The sequence below is a fragment of the Lolium rigidum genome, chromosome 3 (genome assembly GCF_022539505.1).
Source record: "Lolium rigidum isolate FL_2022 chromosome 3, APGP_CSIRO_Lrig_0.1, whole genome shotgun sequence".
Classification (NCBI taxonomy): domain Eukaryota; kingdom Viridiplantae; phylum Streptophyta; class Magnoliopsida; order Poales; family Poaceae; genus Lolium; species Lolium rigidum.
Window position 1 is genome coordinate 240541439 of NC_061510.1, and position 26713 is coordinate 240568151.

Genomic DNA, 26713 nt, shown 5'->3' on the forward strand with positions numbered 1-26713 from the left:
TTCAATGTTATGATCACTTGTTGTCTATATGTCTGTATTCAATCTATGCTTAAAACTTGTGGAAAATATACATGGGAAGTCTTAAATAATAGCAATAAGAGGTAGTACACATGGTACCTTCGCATTCCTTTAATAGTTGCATGGAGCAAATCCAAGAAAGATGAATGCAATGACGGAAGCTCAAAACAAATAAGCTCTTGGTGCAAGGAAGTGGTTGAAGGGAACTTCTTGTTATGCAATGATCCATCAACTAAGAGCACTCTCCGCAACAGAGCTAATAAAGCGCGCACAGGAACATTGACCTTTTGAGAAATGACAAGTAAAACAATATAGTTTAAAACAAAACGCTAATGCTTTATAGCAGCTTATTAGCGCCATTAGGTAACAAATAATGACAATGTACCAAAAGATGCAGCTTTGGACGAACCTGAACCGGGTAATAACTAGTCAGCATCACACAACAGCAATGGGCAAGGGCTGAAATGGTTGGGACAGTGAAGACACGAAATTTCTTTGTTACATGCAAATTGCCTCCCAACTTTATTTGATCTCCCAAGACTGGTGGAGGATCATTTCCAGGTGGAACTAATAGCATCATAATCTCACGGCCTTTCTTTTCTGCAAATATAATTGTTAGAAGACAGTCAAGACACTCTAAATTGGTACAACTGAAAATAAGAATTGCTCATGCCATACATTACCTTCTTCCAGCCCGACAAAAGCATCGTTCAAAAGATTGTTTACCCCAATCAGTATCTTCTGGATCATCAGTGACCAACTGCCCTCAGATACTCGGACAGAAGGTAACATTGCTAGGACTCGCGCAAATTTCTGGAGGATTGGAAGATGCAAAGAGTAGAGGTTGGTCAACACAAAGGGAAAATTCATGGCAAGGAGCGACAAAGGGAAAAAACTAAAAAATGGAGAATGAAACGAATGTGTCACCTTTGATGAGTTTACATTGACTTCTGCACTCATAACCTTTGCTGCAATGGCGGATTCAACCTGAAATTTGTAAAGTACAGAATAATATATTAATGAAAAGTAAGAATAGTAGGAAGCTGTAAACTGGATGTAGTTTCAGAGGTATGCACTAAAAACTAGCGAGATCTCAAAGGAACATATTACAAAAGAGAACACTTGCGTCCCTGCTCACTCAGCATTTAAATTACAACTAAATGATAAGAGTAGCTCATGTACATAATAAAGATATTTCAAATTTTGAACTCCTATGACCCTACATCAAACATCAAGTTTGTTGTTAACAGGAGTACATAGCTACTCACAATAGGAAATGAACTACAACATAAGTGTAAGCATACTTTATTATAGTGCCGATTTAGAGATGAGGGATACAATTTAATAACTGTCCTCAGCAAATCAATCGCTTCATCCTGCAAACACAGACACACATTATACATTTATACTCTTGAATGCTTGAAATCAAACAGATAAGCCTGTGGATAAGAACAGCATACCGCCACTGGACCATTTTCATTTAAAAGCAGCAATAATGGTTCGACAACTCTTCCAGCAAAGGATGATGCCTCTTTCTTCAAGTTCAAAAATTTGGCCAATCTAATCAAAGAACAAGTTATGTTTCTTACATCTGAACAAAATAGTAGCACACAGAAGAAAGTGCAATGGATAAATTATCAAGCTTTAGCATTTCAAACAATCGCATTCAGTCATTTACAATACTATAGTAAACAAGCTAAATTTACAATACTATAATAAACAAGCTAAAATGCAGCTACGCAAAGCAATTGATACAGACTGATATAGTATATCTGTTGAAGTATATTATTATTGGCATATACGAGATTGTAGGAGGATTTGCAATCCATGATTCTTGCCTTATCTCTAGGAGAGCTTCTTACACTCATGTACTACATAATGGCCGAGGCTCAATGCACCCAACATATTGCATGTTATGTGGGAGCCTCTGAGCCTCTCCTATAGCCGCAGGAGGCACAAAACGAGGGAACCGGCCCCAGTAGAAGCAGGTGGTAAGTTGTTAGGAAGATCTCTTTCAGCTTTGGCAAAGAATTTATCTCTTAGAGCTTTTTCCGAGTTTACTTAGATTCTGCCTTAGGAGTTAGGACTCCAGTTGATGTAACATGGGTTACGTAATGCCTGCCTCTAGCTCCTTACGAGCAATGCACATATCGCAACTACCCCTCTCTCATCTCTTCATCCCTGACTTTCACGTGCAGCAGCCCCGTCATGGTTGTGTAATGCTGCAGTGGTCCAGAGCCATTTCATCCTGCTTCCTATGGTCATCCTCTCCACTCTAATCTTCTCACAGATCACTCAGACACATTAGGATCGTCCATACCTACCATGTCTTCAATCACCAATAAACTGATGAGCCGATAACCCTTGAGCAGAAGCTAGAGAAAATTCAGGAGTCCCTGGTTTCTCTGTGACACAGAAAATCGTGACCAACAAGCAGAAGAACCTCGGCACCAAGTTAGACCGTCAGTCTAATTCCATCTTTCGGGAGCAATCTCCACTGGCAGCAGCGCGAGCACAATTTGGCAAATAAGGGGAGCTTCCAGAGGGCACTGCTGCCAGTGGTTGTATCTAGCCAACCGACAGGCTGTTGGTGCTCCCATCAAACAAATCGAAGGGCGACAACCCATGACGCTTCTTCAAGATGGCCCCTACCTAGAACAGTGAGGTGGGCCTGCTGGCATGGCTTACCCACTGCGATCTCCTCTTTGAGTCGCGGCGCACGTATGAGCCAGAGAAGGTTGGCACCATCTCCTTCCATCTGGCAGGCAACTTTAAGGTGTGGTACCACAGCCACTGATGCTTATGGCCCTTCACCATGGCCTCAGATCACCGAACTTGCTAACACCCCTGGCTGGACCTCCGTCACACTGCAATGTGCTAAGCGAGCGCATCTCTCTCAAATGAACCAGCACTGGTTGAGTTCGACAAGCAGTTCACCGCCCTCCTCCAACACACACCGCGGCTTCCACCGCGTCATAGGATTATGCTCCATGAAAAATTAACAACCAGAGTATAGGATTCCACGTGAGTCATGATGGCATGAATGTCGCAGAGCAAAGTTTTCTCCCAGTATCATCAGGAGTGGGGTATGAAGTGAGAAAAAGAATATTTATTGTTCAAATATATAAAATAATTAGATATATCTTTAATGCTGCTCAAACATGGTTAACATTAACAGAGAAAGGAGTAATTACTTATCATTTAAAACAAATGCACATTTTAAAAAAATCATGCAAGACATTCATTTCACATAAATATTTGCTACTCAAGAAAGTCAAATGAAGGGCCAAGGAGGGGAAGCACGTTCGTCATCTTTAGGGAATGCCAGGGTTGGTGCCACAGAGTGTCAATCTGGACTTTACGCATACCTGCCATGCTATCCACCAAGTATGATAAGTTCTCAAGAACAATCCACACTGAATTAATTGAGCACATGGTGTTAGCAGGACAATTGAGTTTTTATTTAATTATCCGTCACAATATTAGCCTATGAAATAAAATCAGTACAAGTTCCATGATAGAAACAAGAATTTAGTTGCCTCACTTAAATAAGTACCAGCACATGAGGCATGGCAATAAATGATATGCAATCATGTACTTGTTAAAATAACAGACAAAATACCAGCAATCCAACTATTTGCTTGACATCAAGTAACAGGACACAGCTTTCCATGACATACCTCACAAATAAATCAGACATAGAAGTACAAGAGACATCGGTAGCAAGTTGCGAGCTAGATGGTTCCTGCTAGGTGGCAAAGAAGACATATCAGCTAACTAATAATAATGTTCGACGATGTGCATTCGTGTAAAGAAAACTAGAAAGAGAATTAACTCTTCAGGGATGTGAAGAATATTGGATAAATGAACTACTGAGAAGCATTATTCAAGATCTTCAAATTTTATTCTAGAATGGATTTTGCTTTTCTTTTTTGTGGGAATGTCGTTTGTTGACATGGATTATACAAATCTCAATCAGATTTATTACTGTATAAAACCACACCAACGAGCTCAGTAAAGCCATAAAGTTGTCTAGTGGAGTGTTCTACACATATCAAATTATAAATGTACAGAACAGGTAAAATAATGAGAAAAATGGCATCTGCAAGTCAAGTTCTGATATATTGTTTCAAACACGAGCCTAGGTTTAGATCAATACGGAATGACATGAATGGTGTTACATACCATAATTTCAGACTGATTGCTTAACATGCATCATACATTCATACATATGATAAATTAGGAGAAAAATGAGGTAGCGAACAAATAAATAATTTAACAGACTGAACTCCTATGATTTGACTCTAGAAGAAAGAAAATGTGGGCTGGCATTTCATTCTTCGGTTCAAATTTGAGTTCAAAACAAGCACAATATAGCCCAAAAATTATAGCAACATCCAGTTCTGAACAACTACAAACCCAGGCAGTCAGAAGGTGCCAAGAGAACAGGTAGCCCAAGAGATAAAATTTAGATGAATATCACGCCCAAGGGGAGCAAAACAAATGCCAGGGACAGACTTCTTCATCGGCTTGCTCCTAGGTACTCCCTCCGTCCCATGAAGGTTGTCTGAGATTTAGTAGAATTTGAATGTACCTAGACACTATTTAGCATCTAGATACATCCAAATTATGACAAATCTCAGACAACCTTCGTGGGACGGAGGGAGTAGTAAATATCAACATTTTATTTCATTGAAGGTATCCTATTCCTGAAACAGGTCAACCAACTAGTCTGGCGTCAAATATAATTCCAGCAAAGGGCGGTCACAACAGGAATATTGCTATGCTTCATGGCAACTTTTGCATTACCTTCGTGTCTATAATCTGGTCGGAAATTAGTTAGATCAAGTAGTAATTCAAATAACCTAAAACACACTATTGATTATTAAATAAACAATGGGATTTTGCAGACATTAAAACACTGAAGTATGGAGGGAGGAAGAGGCTACACGCTACGCTAGCTCAGAATAAATAAATAAAAACAAGAACATGAAAGTCCAAGTAAACTATGTGCATTACCTGCAAGTTGGTTAGAATTTTCTCAAACCAATCAGAGTATGATTCCAGAAAACGCTCGTTGCTGATATCTTGGAAAGTGACGCCGAGAAAGCAAGTACCCAACCAACGACTGTGTGGCTAAAGATTTAACAGAAAGAAGGAAAGCAATGTTAGTAAATCATGTCTAGTATGTTTTATTTTACATTGAAGATTTAACGATTGTTAAAGCTGGCAGGAAAAAACAATTACTGATGTTGAGATTTTATATGGTGTACATTGTTCAAGCCTGCACCATTCTGCAGCACAGAACAACAAAATATGGCACTGACGAGTATAAAACTATCTCACCGGACGCCATAATTCCTAGTTATGTAAGAGACTAGTAACAAGGAGCACTGAGGAAACTAGTTTCAGCGATGTACAGCAACAACTAGCTCAAAACTGCACACCCTGCTGCAATGGGTTCGGTGCAGGTGCAACACAAGTTGAGTATTATGACAGAGAGAAGAGAAGTCCCCCAAATCCTTGGAGCAGGAGTTGGCACTTCAACCCAGACTAGACCAAATTAACGACAGAGTGGGGTGCAGGTGGACCAGACGGCAAGCAGCATACCGAGTCGCTCTGCAGGAGCTCGCCGACGCGCTGGACCCAGGCGTCCACCGCGGCGCGCCACGCCTCGGCGAGCTTCCGGTCCGGCGGGCCCTGGATGGCCTCGGTGAGGAGGCCGTGCGTGCGCACCGCGTCGAGGATGGAGGCGAGCTCCGACGGCGGGACGGTGCTCCCCGGCTGTGGCAGCTGCTCGCCGACCACCACTCGGAGCAGACGTGGCTTGAGCCATTGGTCGTTCAGGTCCGCAAGGAAGCCGACGGCGCCGGCCATCGCTGGTTGGTGGTGGGGGGCGGTGGATTTGGGAGACGGCGCGGCCGGACTTGGGGTGGAGGTGGAGCGCGCGGTCCGTTAGAAGAAGGTGGCGGCTGCGGGGCGGGGTTGGGCCGCGCTAAACCCTAGCGAGGGACCGGATGGACACGTCATGCGGTCAGGGTGTAAGTGGGACCAAACGCGGGTGCCCGCTTATTCGCCGCATAAGCCCGCGATAGATAAGTGGGACGCCATGTTTGCCCGCTGAGCATTACTCCTAGAAATCGGCCTGGGCAACTCGGCCTCCCAGGGCCTCCGAAGGGGGTGGGGGATTTGATCATGTTCGTCCGTCGAGCGTTGTACAGCAATTTTCCACTCCCGCAATCTACCCTGGCCGTTCGATGATGTCAAACCTTTTTTTCACCTCTGCTGCCTTCCCTTGCGTCGATGACAGATGGGGACGACTACGTGCGGGGCAAGTTCGTCAGACGCAGGGATGGTCGTCTGGTGTCGTGGCGTTCTTGCCTCTCCTTCCGGCTCGAAATTACCGCTGCGGGCGAGCAGGCGAGACGTGGGAGACGTGCGTGTACAGGGGCGTGGACTTTGGTGCCCAATCTCCATCTCTCCTTCCCGTGCGAGCCGCCTCTTCTCCAGGCCATGGCCAACCTCTCTTCCCCACCGCCTCCTCGTGCTCCTCTTCACCCGCTCTCGAGTCCACGCGTTCCTCCGCCATGGTCGGCCCTCCACCCGCCCTAGATTTGCGGCCGTCGGGAGGGCGACGTGCGGCCGTCTCGGGCGCTCAGGAGGAGCCCTCGATCTGCGGAGACCTGCGCGGAGGAGAGCCGCATCTCCCTCGTTCGTATCCTCGGCGGCGGGTCCCTTGAGGTAGGTAGGTTGCTTCCTCCTCTTCTCTCTTGCGCCGCCTCCTTTTCTCCCCACACGAACTGTAGGCGAGGAAGGTTGATCCGTGTCGTCCATGGAGATGGCGCCATGGTCCCTAACGAGCCTCATCTGCCATAGCACAACATGACCGTCTCCCTCCTCCCACTTCAGCTCCAGTCTGATTCTATCATCTTGAATTGATTTCTGCTTTCCGGCTAGGGTTTCGGTGTACACAAGAGTCGTACCAATGGCGGTAACAAGCAACATTTGTGTTCATATTGTCCACGAGCTGGTGCAAATAGGTACGTTCTCTTCACTTCTCACTTCGTTTATATCCTCTCATCGAGTTGCAGGCAAGGAAGCACGGTGGTGGGTGGTTGCTAGAGCTTGGCATGAGTTCCTCTGATGCCATGGTGAGGTGATAAAGTTTCGTTTCTTGTTTTTTCTATTTCTATACACAATATACATGTTCAGGTCTTGATTGTTTCTATATTGGCCGTCACAACCCATGGTATCTTCTTTTCCCTGCATGCTGACTTGCTATGGGAAAGACTGATATTGTATTCCGCAAGTTATCTCCGACAGCAAATACAGTATTAAACAAATATTGAAGAAATGAGTGGCTTTATAATTTAGAAAGCTGGATTCAGGTTGGAATGCAATATGTTGTTTTATTAGGGCCTGTCTAGAGTCCATGTCCTTATGTTGTAGTGGCATTGTGTGGTACCGTAGAAGTGTTTTTTTTAGAAGGTACCGTAGAAGTGTTGAATTAGTGGATTCTGTACAAGAATTTTTATGACTTCTGCTTTATTATTTTCACAGTTTGGGGAAACGATTTTTTCTGCATGATAAAGAGCTTACATTGATTAAATTTTCGGTTGAACATTACTTGCTGAATGATGATAGAATGTTGTTACTGCTTTATTATTTTCACGAGTTTGGGGAAACGATTTTTTCTGCATGATAAAGAGCTCACATTGATTAAATTTTCAGTTGAACATTACTGCTGAATGATGATAGAATGTTGTTCTGCTTTATTATTTTCACAGTTTGGGGAAACAATTTTTTCTGCATGATAAAGAGCTTACATTGATTAAATTTTCAGTTGAACATTACTGCCGAATGATGATAGAATGTTGTTATGCGTTATTATTTTCACAGTTTTGGAAACGATTTTTTCTCATGATAAAGAGCTTACATTATTAAATTTTCGAGTTGAACATTACTGCTGAATGATGATAGAATGTTGTTCTGCGTTATTATTTTCACAGTTTGGGAAATGATTTTTTCTGCATGATAAAGAGCTTACATTGATTAAATTTTCAGCTAAATGATGATAGAATGTTGTTCTGCGTTATTATTTTCATAGTTTGGGAAATGATTTTTTCTGCATGATAAAGAGCTTACATTGATTAAATTTTCAGTTGAACATTACTGCTGAATGATGATAGAATGTTGTTCTGCTTTATTATTTTCACAGTTTGGGGAAACGATTTTTTCTGCATGATAAAGAGCTCACATTGATTAAATTTTCAGTTGAACATTACTGCTGAATGATGATAGAATGTTGTTACGCTTTATTATTTTCACGAGTTTGGGGAAACAATTTTTTCTGCATGATAAAGAGCTTACATTGATTAAATTTTCAGTTGAACATTACTTGCCGAATGATGATAGAATGTTGTTATGCGTTATTATTTTCACAGTTTTGGAAACGATTTTTTCTGCATGATAAAGAGCTTACATTATTAAATTTTCAGTTGAACATTACTGCTGAATGATGATAGAATGTTGTTCTGCGTTATTATTTTCACAGTTTGGGAAATGATTTTTTCTGCATGATAAAGAGCTTACATTGATTAAATTTTCAGCTAAATGATGATAGAATGTTATTCTGCGTTATTATTTTCATAGTTTGGGAAATGATTTTTTCTGCATGATAAAGAGCTTACATTGATTAAATTTTCAGTTGAACATTACTGCTGAATGATGATAGAATGTTGTTCTGCGTTATTATTTTCACAGTTTGGGAAACGATTTTTTATGCATGATAAAGAGCTTACATTGATTAAATTTTCAGTTGAACATTACTCGTTGAATGATGATAGAATGTTGTTCCGTGTTATTATTTTCACGAGTTTGGGAAACGATTTTTTCGCATGATAAAGAGCTTACATTGATTAAATTTTCAGTTGAACATTACTGCTGAATGATGATAGAATGTTGTTCCGTGTTATTATTTTCACGAGTTTGGGAAACGATTTTTTACGCATGATAAAGAGCTTACATTGATTATATTTCGGTTGAACATTACTCGCTGAATGATGATAGAATGTTGTTTTGCGTTATTATTTTCACGAGTTTGGGAAACGATTTTTTCTGCATGATAAAGAGCTTACATTGATTAAATTTTCAGTTGAACATTACTGCTGAATGATGATAGAATGTTGTTGCTATATCCATGATTCAGATATCAAGTACTTGTCAAGTCCCATTAGCTAAATAAAAGGAATTATGTACGGCCAAAATATAAGGAACCCATACCGCATACCTTGAACATAATGATGGAATTAGTGAAAAAGGGAAGTTTAGCAAAGTAGTTGATACCGACATAAATCAAACATCGATTAAAAAATTTAGCTACTATAGCAATTTCTTTGAAAAGCTCCTTCTCTCAAAAGAACTCAAAAATAAGAAAGAGATCAAGCGGCAAATGCAAATAATGATAGAAATCTGTCAAAGCAGAACAACAGGTAAAGATCGATTTTTCCGAAAATCTTCTGTTGGTCATCTCGAAAAGTGGTCAACTAACGAAAGTTATATAATAACCTGCGGCATATTCGAAAATATTGGCAGCTCAAAATTTCGCTCTGGCTATTTATACGAATTTTTATGGTGATAGCACAAAATCTGTTTTTAGGACAACAACTTCCCCAAATCTTACTTTCTTCCTATTAGAGGCTATTCTTGGCACAAAAACGAAATAAAAATGATAAGAAGAGGTTATTACAGAGGTAACAACTTCCAAGAGACAACAAAAAAAAAGTTACAAAAATAAAACAATGGGTTGTCTTCCATAAGCACTTTTCTTTAATGCCTTTTAGCTAGACTTGATAATTTGAGAAGATGCTCACATAAGAAATATGAATTGAAGTAAAAGAGAGCATCAAGGAGCAAATATGAAACACGTTTAATTCTAACACACTTCCTATGCATAGGAATCTTGTATACAAATAAATTCACCAAGAGCAAAGTGACAAGTATAGAAAGACAAAACAAGAGTAATCAAAACTTTAAGCATATAGAGAGGTGTTTTAGTACCATGAAAACTTCTACAAACATATTTTCCTCTCTCATAATAATTTTCAGTAGCATCATGAATAAACTCAACAATATAACTATCACATAAAGCATGCTTTTCATGATCTACAAACACATAATTTTTCTCAAGCTCAAAAATAGTGGGATCAAAACATTCAAACCCACCTTTAACAATTTTACAACAAGATGATTGATCATTCTCAAGAGGTATGGGGCTCAAGATAAAGTCAAGACCTATCCAATTCTATTTTCAATAGTAGTACAATTAATATTATCAACCAATATAGGACCATCATCTAGAGCTTTATTGTAAACATTTTCTAAGCAAAACTCTTTAGTACCATGCATTTCAAAGTTAGGCACAAATAAAGAATTATCATAAGATTTTATCAAAATAGCATGGATTGTCATAGATAACAGGAGCATAATTATTATCACAAGTTTTAATCATAATAGATATTTCAAGAGAATCCACAGGAACATAACATTCATCCTCCTTTTGTAAGCATGGGGGGCAATCAAATAGTGTAAGAGATAAAGAGTTACTCTCATTAGAAGGTAGGTATGGGTAGCTAATCCATTATTCCTCCTTTTGTTCATCACTCTCCTCCTCTTTTTCATCCAATGAGCTTTCAGATTCAGCAATTTCTTCTTTCACAAGTTCCTGCAAATTGTGGAAACATTCTTGTGCATGACAGAATCTCTCTTTATAATCAATGATATAACAATTATTGCTGAAATTTTCTATGTAATAATCAATGATAGAAGAGACCAAATCTTTAAGGTCTTTACAAGCAACACGTGTTTCATAATTTTTAGACATGAAGGATTCTATTTCAGAAGCTCCCACAAATAAGACAAATTGTTCTACTTCTTCAAACCCAAGATGAATATAGTTATTCCAATGATAGTTCATAATTAATTTTTATTTACTAATGCCACATTGGAATTTAAGATGTTTAGTATCCTGTTCAGAGCAATAATTTATATCATGGCGTTTAAGCAAAATTTTAGCAATTTGATCCAATCTTTTTAACGCGTCTCTCATGACTTTACCCTTATCCGATTCTCTATACTTTATAAAATGTTCCATAGAGGGTCCAGTAGGTTGGTTTTTCAAAATTTTATGGATTTTCGGGTATATAAGAAAATAAAATAAAAACAAAAATAAACCAGACAAAAGTAAACAAAACAAAACACAACTAAACATAAATAAACGAAGCAAAAATAAACTAGACAAGACCAAATAAAATAAAATAAAAACAGAGAGAGGTAAAGTGTACTCCCCAGGTGAACTTATGAGTAGAGCTATGCCTCCCCGGCAACGGCGCTAGAAAATAGTCTTGATAACCCACAAGTATAGGGGATCGCAACAGTCTTCGAGGGAAGTAAAACCCAAATTTATTGATTCAACACAAGGGGAGGTAAAAAATACTTATAAGACTTAACAACGGAGTTGTCAATTCAGCCGCACCTAGAAAAGCACTAGTAACAGGTGACATAGGCATCCCCAATGGGCCTGCCGAAGATGGTTCCCGGAGTTTACTGAAGGCCCACGACCCGAAGTTTATGAAGTCCGGAAGCCCAATTAAGAGATAGTTTGGAAAGATAGAGTTGTATTAGGAATATTCGACTTGTAATTATTACGGGACGAACTCAAAGAGTCTCCCGAACTTTGTAACTTGTACATCATGAAACCCTCGGCTCCACCTCCTATATAAGGAGGAGTCGAGGGAGAAAGAGAAGATCGATTTCATTGTCAACACAACCCTAGTTTTCTAGCAGTCGAGTACTTTTCCGGCTGAACCCTCGAGATCTACTTGCCCTCTACTTCCTACTAAAACCCTAGTCTACAATCTGTAGGCATTGACAAGTCGATACCTTCTCAATTGGCGCCGTCTGTGGGGATTAGAGGCGACAAGGAGTTGATCTCGATGGCACGCTCAACATCGTCGACGTCTTCGGTAGCAAGCAACGCATTGGACAGAGGTAAACAGATCAAAATTGGTCTAGTCGATTTTGTTCCTCACCCGCCCTCCCGTTTGGATGCATATGCGTATCTGGAGGAGCCTATGGAGATGACATTCAGAAGGTTCCACTTCCGCGTCGGAAAAGAAGGATCGCGTCGTCTCGAGGTACCGATTTTGTCGGGATCGTCGGCGGTCGGTTCCGATCTTTCGGAATCATCGTCATCGTTCGAGACAGGCGACGAGGAGATTTCGTCGCCACACTTCATCAAAACTACGGCAAGTGAAAAACTCGGCAAGATCTTCGGCAACATGTCCTTTGAGTCGTCTGCGGACTCCAGTATAAGCAGCGACTCAGACAGCGTCGACAGCTTCAGCTTCATCGACAAATCTACTTCTGTTGGAGAGGTCTTCGCTGATCTATACGACGGTGTCACCAATCCCGACAAAGGTCAAAGCTCAAAATACCATCAAATCTATGTAATTGGAGAAGCAAGTCGCCCGCAGGAGGAGACATCAGAGACTTTCGATGATGCGGGAAATCCGTACATCGATCCCGCTGATCTTACGCGAGGTTTGGGAACCAAATATATCGGACCTGCGACACGACATATGGTACAATTCCCGCAAGCAGTTTGGGACAGAGTCGCAAGAGCTATCGACGGCACGGAGCCGATGACTACGGCCGCCACAGCTGAGGAGTTACAAGCATACCAATATAGACTCGCCCGTGCTAGGCGAGAACTCGAAAAACAGAAAGCTGCGCTGGATAGGAGGCAAGCCGCGGCTTCCGAGTCAAGCAGGCGAAGAGCTGAGTTGAGTCGACAATCAGGCACTTCGGGAGGAGATAGTCACAGAGCAGCTCGAAATAGGGCAAGGTCTCGGTTGCAGAATATACCTGAGGCCGAGAGGGAGAACCTAGTCCAAAACCTCGACATGTCCTTTATGTCGATAGATACAAGGGGGAATATTATCCCAAAGACACCAGAAGTTGGATATCTGGCGACACAAGCTTTCATCCTAGCGTCCAGGCCACCTCCCGGAGATCCAAGTGAAGCATTGTATAACATGGCCATGGCAGGATGCGGAGTCATGGGAACATCGTTCGCAGGCACAAGCACGCCTCCCGAAGGTTCTGCAAGGCAAAATAGTCCTCGACCTACAGCAGTAGTGCAGGACCCCCCAAGTACAAGTGGGGCGAGAGATACAGCGACACAGGCAAGGGTCGACAGAGCGCGACAAGAAAGAAGAGAACGTCGGCACTCACCAGAGGTTGACGAGGAGGATTTGTGTGGGCTCCCATGCTTCATGCGGCGAGTTCGTAAAACTCGGGTCCCATCCGGGTTTAAGCTACCCGACAATTACAAAAAGTTTGATGGCCTGCAAGATCCTGAGGATTGGTTAATCGACTACCTGGAGACGGTGAAACTGATGGGCGGAACCAGAGCAACGGCCATGCAAAGTATCCAGGTGCATTTGAGTGGAGCAGCTCGGTCGTGGATAAAAAAACTGCCTCCTGGTTCCATCGACAGCTGGGAAAATTTTGAGGACATATTCGTGAAGAATTTATTGTCCACGTGCAAGAAACTCGCGTCATTGGAGCAGCTAAGGGCCTGCAGACAAAAGCATGATGAATCAATGAGGTATATACAGAGGTGGAACATCATCAAAAACTCGGCAGAAAACATATCTGACGAAAGAGCAATAGATGCATTTGTTGCTGGAATCCGAAGGAGGGACTTCGTCGAGGATTTGGGAAGAACCAACCCGAAAACAATAGCAGCACTCATGGAAATAGCGAACCGTTGGGCATATGGAGAAGATGTTGTTCATAATAAACGGCACAGGTCGTCTGAGGATGAGCGCAACCGAAACTTTCAAAATAGGCGACGATTCTCTCGACAGTTCTCAGACTATGACGCTCCCGGTCAAATATCGGCTGGTTTCCGAGGAAACAGCGGGGGAAACAATCGAGATGATTATCAAAAGAGTGGTGAGCAACGAAACGATTACAAGGACGGCTCCCGTCCCAACAGGAAAAATAATGGACCAAGGTTTCATAGGTCGTATGTATCACCCAAGGATCTCTTAAACGGACCATGCCAAATGCACTTTTTCCTCGACAACAATGGAAAGAGGCAGTCAGGGCATCTGCAGAAGGACTACCGAAGTTTTCTAGCATTACATCGATATGCAGGGCATACCAGCACGCAGGTAGTAAACAGAAACCATAGGGGCCAAGGAGTGAGATTCACCTTCCATCTCCACCCGCAATCACGGACAAGAATCGGCACCAGTTGCAGTTGGCGGCAGCTCCACAACCATGTCCTTATATCGACACTAGTGGTGCGGTCTCGGTGATTCAGAAAGGCAGGCCATCCAACAGAGCTCAGAAAGTAATCTCGTGACAAGTTTTTATGGCAGAGAAGATGCCTCCACCAACAATCGAGTACCTGAACTGGTCAGGGCAAGACATCGGCTTCACTATAGCTGATCACCCGCAACAAGTTCCACGACCAGGATAGTCTGCTTTGATCTTACCAGCGGTGATCGCGGGATTCGACGTTTCACGAGTGTTCATTGATGGTGGGAGCAACTTAAACCTCATGTACGCAGATACATTGAGGAAGATGAACATATCTTTAGCAAACCTGTTACCAACTGATACGCGCTTCCACGGCATCACACCGGAGAAGCCGAGCTATCCATTGGGAAAGATCAATCTCGACGTTCAGTTTGGAACTCGAGAAAATTACAGAAGAGAGAGGTTGGAGTTTGAAGTCGTGGATTTCCCGTCACAGTATCATGCTTTGTTGGGGCGACCCGCCTATGCTAGGTTTATGGCGGTACCACACTACACATACTTGTCGTGGAGACTCCCTGGACCCAAGGGCCCAATCATAGTGAAAGGCAGTTTCGCGCTAGCTGATAAGTGCGACAAGGATTTTTACCGACTGTCAGAAACTTTCGGAATGCAAGCAGAGTATATGGCATCAAGACTAACAACTGATTACGACGTGTTGCCAGACGTAGGGAGGCCGCTCAAGGAGCCCACCTTTGACACTACTGAAGATTCCAAGGAAGTGCAGATTCACCCGACAGATCCCAAGAAAATGACATCTATTGCAACAAACATGGACCTCGCATAGGAAAACGCGCTCGTCGAGTTCCTCCGTGAGCGCTGGGAAATCTTTGCATGGTGTCCAGCTGACATGCCAGGAGTACCCAGGGAACTTGCCGAGCACCCTCTTAACGTGGATCCAATGGCGAGACCAATCAAACAACCTTTGCGGCGTTTTTCGGAACCAAACCGCAAAGCTATGCTGTCAGAAATCAATCGAGTCAGAGAAGCTGGCTTTATCAAAGAGTTACATACGGAGGCCACGTGGGTAGCTAACCCAGTGCTGGTCCCGAAGAAAAACACAGAGGTCCTTCGCATGTGCGTCGACTTCACGTGTCTCAATAAACATTGTCCAAAGGATCACTTTCCGCTCCCAAGGATCGATCAAATTATCGACTCCACGGCAGGTTGTGAACGTCTTTCCTTCCTGGACGCATATTCTGGTTATAACTAGATCCGATTAAAAGAGGAAGATGAGGTCAAAACAGCTTTTATAACACCTTATGGCGTGTTCTGCTATAGAACAATGCCCTTCGGGTTAAAAAACGCGGGAGCAACATATCAGCGGATTATGTAGAAGTGTCTTGCCACACAGATTGGCAAGAACGTCCAAGTGTATATCGACGATGTCGTCATAACAACAAAGAAGGGGTCAACCTTGATCGAGGATCTGAAGGAAACTTTCGACAACCTCGACAAGTTCTGCCTCAAGCTGAACCCAACGAAGTGTTCCTTTGGCGTTCCTGCAGGAGAACTTCTCGGCTTTCTGGTGTCAGCAAGAGGAATCGAGGCTAACCCAGAGAAAATTCAAGCCATCGTGACGATGGGGAAGCCAACAAAGCTAAAAGAAATACAACAGCTAACTGGGCGAGTCGCAGCTTTAAGCAGGTTCGTCGCCAGGCTGGGAGAAAAGGCGTTGCCGTTCTACGCCTTGATCAAACAAGGAGAAAAGTTCGAGTGGAACGAAGAAGAAGACATAGCTTTTCAGGACCTCAAGCGCACAATCGCGACACCACCAATTTTGGTGGCGCCTAAGGAAAAGGAACCTCTCCTGTTATACATAACAGCCACGCCTCAAGTGGTTAGCACAGTACTTGTGATCGAAAGAGAAGAAGAAGGAAAACTCCATGGAGTCCAGCGGCCGGCAGTGAAGTTTTATCGCCTTCAAAACAGCGGTACCCGTAGTACCAGAAGTTAGCATATGGAGTGTTCACAACAGCAAGAAAACTGCGACACTATTTTTCGGCGCATCCGATAATAGTGGTCAATGAGAAAGCAACAGTAATATGAGAGCAATTGCAATAGTAACACAGCAACAGTAGCACAGAGGAGATGGCACCGGAAAATATTCCAGTGTGTAGTTGACTATAGAGCAACGATGATGACAAAAGGACCGGGTTTCCCAACTATCTACACTAGTGGAACAATCCAAATAATATGTGTTGGGTGAACAAATTACAGTTGGGCAATTGATAATTGTGAGGACATGACAATGCATGCTATGATAAGATAAATGTTATTGTACTATTTAATTGGGCATTGCAACAAAATACATAGACCGTAATCCAACGGCATCTATGACTAATAATCCACATTCAGGTTATCATCCGAACCCCTTCCAGTATTAAGTTGCAAGCAACAGATTGTCGCATTAAGCAATGTGTGTAACGTAAACAATAGAATTATTCTTAGAAAAAACATTATTGTTTTCTCCCTAGTAGCAACATAAGATCTACAATATTAGAAGTTATTGTCACTCTTCCAGAAAACTAGAGGCATGAACCCACTATCGAGCATAAATACTCCCTCTTGGAGATACATGCAAGTACTTGATCAGGGTAACTACAAGTACCGGAGAGCATGCAAGATCTTAAATAACAGTAGTATGATAATATGATGAACAATCTGATCACAATTCCACAATTTATCGGATCCCAACAAACACAACACCGATTACATCATATGGATCTCAATCATGTAAGGCAGCTCATGAGATCATTGTACTGAAGTACATGGGAGAGAGAGTACCAACTAGCTACAGCCGAGAACCCGTAGTCCAGGGGGAACTATTCATGAACCTTCATGTAGTCGAAGTGGAGGCGGTGGAGTCGATGGAGATGGCTCCGGGGGTCAATCCCCGTCCCGGCAGGGTGCCGGAACAGGAACTTCTGACCCCCGAAACTCGTCTAGACGATTGATGACCCACAAGTATAGGGGATCGCAACAGTCTTCGCGGGTAGTAAAACCCAATTTATTGATTCGACACAAGGGGAGGTAAAGAATACTTATAAGCCTTAACAACTGAGTTGTCAATTCAGCTGCACCTGGAAAAGCACTAGCAACAGGGGTGATGTGAAAGTAGCAATGATATGAGAGCAATAGTAACGAGTAACACGACGACGAGTAATAGTAGTATGAGAGCAATGGCACCAGAAAACAGTTGACATGTAGAACGAGTATATGATGATGAAAGATGGACCGGGGTTCCCAGCTATCTACACTAGTGGTAACTCTCCAATAACAAGTGTTGGGTGAACAAATTATAGTCGGGCAATTGATAGGATTGAAATAGCATTAAGACAGAATATCAAGATCATTAATCATGTAGGCATGTTTTCCAATAATAGTTGTACGTGCTCGCAATGAGAAACTTGCACAACATCTTTTGTCCTACCGGCCGGTGGCACCGGGCCTCAAGGGAAACTGCTGGATATTAAGGTACTCCTTTTAATAGAGTACCGGAGCAAAGCATTAACACTCCGTGAAAACATGTGTCCCTCACATCACCGCCATCCCCTCCGGTTGTCCCGATTTCTGTCACTTCGGGGCCTTTGGTTCCGGACAGTGACATGTGCATTCAACTTGTAGATACAATCTAAGCAATAATATAAAGCTCAAATCTAAGATCATGCCACTCGTGCCCTAGTGACAAGCATTAAGCATAACAAGATTGCAGCAACAATAACTTCATAAACTTTGTAGATAGACAATCATAATGTAACAATCCATCGGATCCCGACAAACACAACACCGATTACATCAGATGAATCTCAATCATGTAAGGCAGCTCATGAGATCATTGTATTGAAGTACATAGGGGAGAGAATACCAACTAGCTACAGCTAGAACCCGTAGTCCATGGGGGAACTACTCACGGAGCATGATGGAGGCGATGGCGTTGATGGAGATGGCTTCCGGGGGCACTTCCCCGTCCCGGCAGGGTGCCGGGACAGAGACTTCGTCCCCCGAATTGGAGTTTCGCGATGGTGGCGGCGCCCCGGAGTCTTTCTGGAGTTTCGTCAAGAGTTCCGGTGTTTTTAGGTCGAAAGGGATTTTATAGGCGAAGAGGCGGCGCAGGGGGGCACCTGGGGGCGCCACACCACAGGCCGGCGCGGGCCCAGGCCAGGCCGCGCCGCCCTATGGTGTGGTGGCCCTCTGGCCCCCTCCGACTCTTCTTCGGTGTTCGGACGCTTCCGGGAAAAATAGGAGGTTTGGTCTTCGTTTCGTCGAATTCCGAGAATATTGCCCGAACAGTCTTTCCGGAACCAAAAACAGCAGAAAACGAGAACCGGCACCGTGGCATCTTGTTAATAGGTTAGTTCCGGAAAATGCATGAAATCATCATAAAGTGCAAGCAAAACATGTAAGTATTGTCATAAAACAAGCATGGAACGACAGAAATTATGGATACGTCGGGGACGTATCGGCATCCCTAAGCTTAGTTCATGCTCGTCCCGAGCGAGTAAACGATAAAAAGAATAATTTCTGTAGTGACATGCTACTTACATAACCTTGATCATACTATTACAAAGCATATGAAATGAATGAAGTGACTCAAGGCAATGATCTATAGTTGCTAACAAGTAGATAACATATAGCAAAACTTTTCATGAATAATACTTTCAAGACAAGTATCAAAAGTCTTGCATAAAAGTTGACTCATAAAGCAATAAGTTCAAAGTAAAGGCATCGAAGCAACACAAAGGAAGATATAAGTTTCAGCGGTTACTTTCAACTTGTAACATGCATATCTCATGGATAATTGTCAACACAAAGTAATATGATGAATGCAAATATGCAAGTATGTAAGAATCAATGCACAGTTGACACAAGTGTTTGCTTCTAAGATGGAAGGAAGTAGGTAAACTGACTCAACATAAAGTAAAAGAATGGCCCTTCGCAGAGGAAAGCATCGATTGCTATATTTGTGCTAGAGCTTTGGTTTTGAAAACATAAAGAGAGCATAAAAGTAAAGTTTTGAGAGGTGTTTGTTGTTGTCAACGAATGGTAGTGGGCACTCTAACCCCCTTGCTAGACAAACCTTCAAGAGCGGCTCCCATGCATTATTTTTATTTTTGGGTGGCACTCCTTCCAACCTTTCTTTCACAAACCATGGCTAACCGAATCCTCGGGTGCCTGCCAACAATCTCATACCATGAAGGAGTGCCTTTTTATTTTAGTTTTATTATGATGACACTCCCCCCAACCTTTGCTTACACAAGCCATGGCTAACCGAATCCTTCGGGTGCCGTCCAACAATCACATACCATGGAGGAGTGTCTATTTTGGTTAATTAATTTGGGACTGGGAATCCCATTGCCAGCTCTTTTTGCAAAATTATTGGATAAGCGGATGAAGCCACTAGTCCATTGGTGAAAGTTGCCCAACAAGGTTGAAAGATAAACACCACATACTTCCTCATGAGCTATAAAACATTGACACAAATTGAGATGATAAATTTTGAATTGTTTAAAGGTAGCACTCAAGCAATTTACTTTGGAATGGCAGGAAATACCACATAGTAGGTAGGTATGGTGGACACAAATGGCATAGTGGTTGGCTCAAGTATTTTGGATGCATGAGAAGTATTCCCTCTCGATACAAGGCTTAGGCTAGCAAGGCTATTTGAAGCAAACACAAGTATAAACCGGTACAGCAAAACTTACATAAGAACATATTGCAAGCATTATAATACTCTACACTGTCTTACTTGTTGCTCAAACACTTTTACCAGAAAATATCTAGACCTTAAGAGAGATCAATTATGCAAACCAATTTCAACAAGCTCTACAGTAGTTCTCCATTAATAGGTTTAGACTACATGAAAAAAACTTAATCATGATCTACTTGAGAGCTCAAAACAATTGCCAAGTGTCAAATTATCCAAGACATGATGAGGCATTTTCTGTTTCCAACCATACAATAAGTATTGTAGCTTCCAACTTTTATCATTGAACATTAAAAGTAAAACGAAGAACACATGTGTTCATATGAAAAAGCGGAGCGTGTCTCTCTCCCAAACAAGGATTGCTAGGATCCGAATTTATTCAAACATAAACAAAAATAAAAGCACACAGACGCTCCAAGTAAAGCACATAAGATGTGACCGAATAAAAATATAGTTTCAGGGGAGGAAACCTGATAAGTTGATGAAGAAGGGGATGCCTTGGGCATCCACAAGCTTAGACGCTTGAGTCTTCTTGAAATATGCAGGGATGAACCACGGGGGCATCCCCAAGCTTAGACTTTTTACTCTTCTTGATCATATATCATCCTCCTCTCTTGACCCTTGAAAACTTCCTTCACACCAAACTTCTTATAAACTTCACTAGAGGGGTTAGTACTCAAAAAAAATTGAATCCACCTTGGTCCTGTAGTGGCACATTGCAAGAACTCAATAAAACATTAGCTACAGCCCTCTACGTCTAGAAAACCTCGCTTAAAGTCCACAAGAGACAATGCAAAAAAACAGAGACAGAATCCGCCAAAACAGAACAGCCAGTAAAGACGAATTTTAATAAAATACTTCCGTTGCTCAAATCAGAAAACTCAAAACTAACGAAAATTGCGTACATATCTGAGGAACACGCACGTAAATTGGCATATTTTTCTGAGTTACCTACAGAGAGAACAGCCCAGATTCGTGACAGATGGAAATCTGTTTCTGCGCAGAAATCCAAATCTAGTATCAACCTTCGATTAGAGGCTTCACTTGGCACAAAAAAACACAAAACTAAGATAAGGAGAGGTTGCTACAGTAGTAAACAACTTCCAAGACACAAATATAAAACAAAGTACTGTAGCAAAATAACACATGGGTTATCTCCCAAGAAGTTCTTTCTTTACAGCCATTAAGATGGGCTCAGCAGTTTTAATGATGCACTCCCAAGAAATAGTATTTGAAGCAAAAGAGAGCATCAAGAGGCAAATCCAAAACACATTTAAGTCTAACATGCTTCCTATGCAAAGGAATCTTGTACACAAATAAATTCATGAAGAACAAAGTGACAAGCATAAGAAGATAAAACAAGAATAACTTCAAAAATTTCGAGCATATAGAGAGGTGTATTAGTACCATGAAAATTTCTACAACCATATTTTCCTCTCTCATAATAATTTTCAGTAGCTTCATGAACAAACTCAACAATATAGCTATCACATGCAGCATACTTTTCATGATTTCCAAACACATAATTTTTATCAAGTTCAAGAATAGTGGAATTAAAACTTTCAAACTTACTTTTATTAATAATATAACAAGGTAGTTGATCAATCTCAATAGATATGGGACTCATAGAATAAGTCAAGAACTCTCCAATCCCATTTTCATTAATAGTACAATTAATATTATCAAGTAACATAGGACCATCATCTAGAGCTTTATCATAGACATTTGCCAAACAAAATTCTTTAGTACCATGCATTTCGACATCAAGCACAAACAAAGCATTATCATAAGATTTATCAAAGTAGCATGGATTATCATATATAACAAGTAGCATAATCATTCTCACAAGTATTACTCATAGGTACTATTTCAAGAGAATCCACAGGAACATAACATTCAACCTCTTCCGGTAAGCATGGAGGACAATCAAATAGTGTAAGAGATAAAGAGTTACTCTCATTAGAAGGTTGACATGGGTAGCTAATCCATTCTTCCTCCTTTTGTTCGTCGCTCTCCTCTTCTTTTTCATCCAATGAGCTTTCAGGTTCATCAATTTCCTCCTCTTTTTCATCCAATGAGCTTTCAGGTTCATCAATTCCTTCTTCCACAAGTTCCTGCAAATTGTGAGTGCATTCTTGTGCATTAATGTGTCTCTCTTTATAATCAAGGATATAAGGATTCCTACTGTAGCATTCTATGCAAGAATTAAGGATAGTAGAGACATAATCTTTAAGGCCCTTACAAACAACACAAGTTTCATAATTCTCAACCATGAAGGATTCTATCTCGGAGGCTCCCATAAATAAGACAAATTGTTCTACCTCTTCGAACCCATAATGAATATAGCAATTCCGATTATAGTTCTTAATAAAAAATTCCTCACTAAAGCCACATTGAAATTTAAGATGTTTAGTATCCTGTTGAGAGCAACAGTTTATATCATGGCATTTAAGCAAGATTTTAGCAATTGTATTCAATTGTTCTATCATAGCACTCATTATTTTACCAGTTCTTGATTCTCTATAACAATTATAACATTCTATAACCTCCAAGTAGGTTGTTGGTTCTCCCATAACAGCAGTTTTAATTTTTTGGTTTTTCAAATTTTTATGGATTTTTGGGTATATGAGGAAAATAAAACAAGACAAAAAGTAACTAGGCAAAAGTAAACTAAGCAAAATAATACTAGACAGAAATAAACTAAGCACAAATAAACTAGACAAAAGTAAACTAAGCAAAACAAAATAAAATAAAACAGAGAGAGATGTAGAGTGTACTCCCCAGGTGAACTTATGAGTAGAGCTATGCCTCCCCGGCAACGGCGCCAGAAAATAGTCACTATGACCCACAAGTATAGGGGATCGCAACAGTCTTCGCGGGTAGTAAAACCCAATTTATTGATTCGACACAAGGGGAGGTAAAGAATACTTATAAGCCTTAACAACTGAGTTGTCAATTCAGCTGCACCTGGAAAAGCACTAGCAACAGGGGTGATGTGAAAGTAGCAATGATATGAGAGCAATAGTAACAGTAGCACAGCAGCAGTAATAGTAGTATGAGAGCAATGGCACCAGAAAACAGTTGACATGTAGAACGAGTATATGATGATGAAAGATGGACCGGGGTTCCCAGCTATCTACACTAGTGGTAACTCTCCAATAACAAGTGTTGGGTGAACAAATTACAGTCGGGCAATTGATAGGATTGAAATAGCATTAAGACAGATTATGAAGATCATTAATCATGTAGGCATGTTTTCCAATAATAGTCGTACGTGCTCGCAATGAGAAACTTGCACAACATCTTTTGTCCTACCAGCCGGTGGCAGCCGGGCCTCAAGGGAAACTGCTGGATATTAAGGTACTCCTTTTAATAGAGTACCGGAGCAAAGCATTAACACTCCGTGAAAACATGTGTCCCTCACATCACCGCCATCCCCTCCGGTTGTCCCGATTTCTGTCACTTCGGGGCCTTTGGTTCCGGACAGTGACATGTGCATTCAACTTGTAGATACGATCTAAGCAATAATATAAAGCTCAAATCTAAGATCATGCCACTCGGGCCCTAGTGACAAGCATTAAGCATAACAAGATTGCAGCAACAATAACTTCATAAACTTTATAGATAGACAATCATAATGTAACAATCCATCGGATCCCGACAAACACAACACCGATTACATCGGATGAATCTCAATCATGTAAGGCAGCTCATGAGATCATTGTATTGAAGTACATAGGGGAGAGAATACCAACTAGCTACAGCTAGAACCCGTAGTCCATGGGGGAACTACTCACGGAGCATGATGGAGGCGATGGCGTTGATGGAGATGGCTTCCGGGGCACTTCCCCGTCCGGCGAGGTGCCGGGACAGAGACTTCGTCCCCCGAATTGGAGTTTCGCGATGGTGGCGGCGCCCCGGAGTCTTTCCGGAGTTTCGTCAAGAGTTCCGGTGTTTTTAGGTCGAAAGGGATTTTATAGGCGAAGAGGCGGCGCAGGGGCACTCGGGGCGCCACACCACGAGCCGGCGCGGGCCCGGGCCAGGCCGCGCCGCCCTATGGTGTGGTGGCCCTCCGGCCCCTCTCCGACTCTTCTTCGGTGTTCGGACGCTTCCGGGAAAAATAGGAGGTTTGGTCTTCGTTTCGTCGAATTCCGAGAATATTGCCCGAACAGCCTTTCCGGAACCAAAAACAGCAGAAAACAGGAACTGGCACTGTGGCATCTTGTTAATAGGTTAGTTCCGGAAAATGCATGAAATCATCATAAAGTGCAAGCAAAACATGTAAGTATTATCATAAAACAAGCATGGAACGACAGAAATTATGGATACGTCGGGGACGTATCAACGATGACGGCGGCAACAGAACTTTTCGTGGACAGAGGCTGGATTTTTTAGGGTTTTCGCGTAGGAGGCAATTTATAGGTGGAAGGTTAAGGTCGGTGGGCGCCAGATGGAACCACACCACCCCTAGATGCGGGCCAAGGCCAGGCCACACCTAGGGCTGGTCTGGCCGTCTCCTGGCCCCCCTCCGTCTCTCCTATGGACTCCTTCTTTGTTTCGGTAAAATAGCAACTTCGGCTTTTGTTTCGTCCAATTCCGAGAATATTTCCTGTACAAATTTTTTGAAATACAAAAGAGCAGAAAACAGGAACTGGCACTGTGGCATCTTGTTAATAGGTTAGTGCCGAAAAATGTATAAAAATGCAACAAAACATGAGCAAAAAATATATAAATTGGTGTAAAACAATCATGGAGCATAAAAAATTATAGATACGTTTGAGATCAACATAATGAGCTAAAAATAAAGCAACAAAATAACTACTACAAAAGAAACTAATTTTTGTGTTTTTGATAAAAATAAGCAAACAAGACAAAGTAAAATAAACTAAGCAAACAATAACAAAGTAAAGAGATTGGAGATGAGAGACTCCCCTTGCAGAAATCCTCTTTCTCCCCGGCAATGACGGCGCCAGAAAAAGAGCTTGATGTTGTGCAAAGCACATCGTTGGGGAACCCCAAGAGGAAGGTATTATGAGCACAGTAGCAAGTTTTCTCTCAGTAAGAAACCAAGGTTTAATCGACCAGTAGGAGAAAGAAATCACTTTTGAAGGTGTTGCTAGCTGACTTTTGGCAGGGCGCACCACCGGTGTCAACAACAACGTGGAACCTGCACACAACACAACCAAAATACTTTGCCCCAACTTACAGTGAGGTTGTCAATATCACCGGTTTTGCTGAAAACAGGGATTAAATGTATAGTGTGGAAATAGATGTTTGTTTGCAGTGAAATAAAGAGAACAATACTTAAAGTAGATGGATTTATCAGTGTAAAATAAATGACCTGGGTCCACAGTTCACTAGAGGTGTCTCTCCATAAAGAAAAATAACATGATGGGTGAACAAATTAGAGCTGGGCAATTGACAGAATAAAGACCATACATGACAAGATGATTACTATGAGATTCATTTGGGCATTACAACAAGATTCATAGACCGTAATCCAACTGAGTCTATGACTAATATTCCACCTTCCGATTAGCATCCGCATCCCTTTCAGTATTAAGTTGCAACCAACAGATTATTGCTTTAAGTAAAGTGTGTAAAGTAAACAATAGAATTATCCTTAGATAAAGCATTGTTGTTTTCTCCCTAGTAGCAACAACACATCTACAACCTTAGAAGTTATTGTCACTCTGCCAGATTACTAGAGGCATGAACCCACTATCGAGCATAAATACTACCTCTTGGAGTCACAAGCACTTACTTGGCCAGAGCATCTACTAGCAACGGAGAGCACGGAAGATCACAAATAACATATGACAAGTATATAATCAATCTCAGCCATAGTATTTGTCAACACCCGGATTTTTAAATCCAGATGCCTATTATGCCATACAGCGCAATCCCAGGAAGGTTATTTTTGCGAGACATAAAAGTTGAATATCATAGAGTCATCATTCATTACAACACCATAATAGTCTTACAATAAAAAGGATCACATGATCTAGTCTCATTACAACACCTGATCTAATGATCATTACATAACACATAGCGGAAGCGAAGTAGTAGTGGACTATCTATTCCACAGGCAACGCTTGACGTTAGAAGAGGCTCCTAGTTGTCGTAGACGTCCTATTGGCCGTCATCTTCATACTGCTGTTCAGCTTCATAGTCTGGCCATTTGAATAGCCAGGGACACAGCCGTGAGTACTTTCAAGTACTCGCAAACTAATACTAGTGTAAGCACTAACAATTTAGTGAGAGGGTTCTAAGCTCTAAGTTTATTTGCATAAAGCCAATTTTAGTTCATAAGCATTTAGTAAAAGACTCTTCAATTGCCTAACTTAACTCAAGTGGGAACATTAGTGTCATTCCCACAACTCTGTTGTGATTCAAAAACAAAGTCACATTTCAAATTCAATTCACAAGCCACCCTTTTGGAAAAGTTCTGATGACGGAACAGTACGGCCTTTCCAACTGTCCATGACCGCGGACGCGGCTATTCGAATAGGTTTACACTCTGCAGAGGTTGCACACTTGTGCCACAACATTTGATTAGATCCGTCAGGGATAACCCTGAATCATCATAACTCAGTATGC

General features: G+C 41.8%; 1 protein-coding gene across 4 annotated transcripts in view; it reads right to left on the minus strand.

The window, feature by feature from the left end:
* Window positions 1–5915, minus strand: part of LOC124703196 (proline-, glutamic acid- and leucine-rich protein 1) — a 32489-nt gene extending 26574 nt beyond the window's left edge. For all 4 annotated transcript variants that reach the window (XM_047235423.1, XM_047235422.1, XM_047235421.1 and 1 more), the window contains exons 1-9: window positions 5629–5915; window positions 5038–5154; window positions 3699–3763; window positions 1479–1578; window positions 1323–1394; window positions 946–1005; window positions 702–831; window positions 428–618; window positions 118–302 (exon numbers count right to left, since the gene is read on the minus strand). In XM_047235423.1, the coding sequence (XP_047091379.1) occupies window positions 118–302; window positions 428–618; window positions 702–831; window positions 946–1005; window positions 1323–1394; window positions 1479–1578; window positions 3699–3763; window positions 5038–5154; window positions 5629–5895 (1187 nt within the window). In that variant the 5' untranslated portion in view covers window positions 5896–5915. The remainder of the gene's footprint in view (window positions 1–117; window positions 303–427; window positions 619–701; window positions 832–945; window positions 1006–1322; window positions 1395–1478; window positions 1579–3698; window positions 3764–5037; window positions 5155–5628) is intronic.
* Window positions 5916–26713: the final 20798 nt, after the last annotated feature.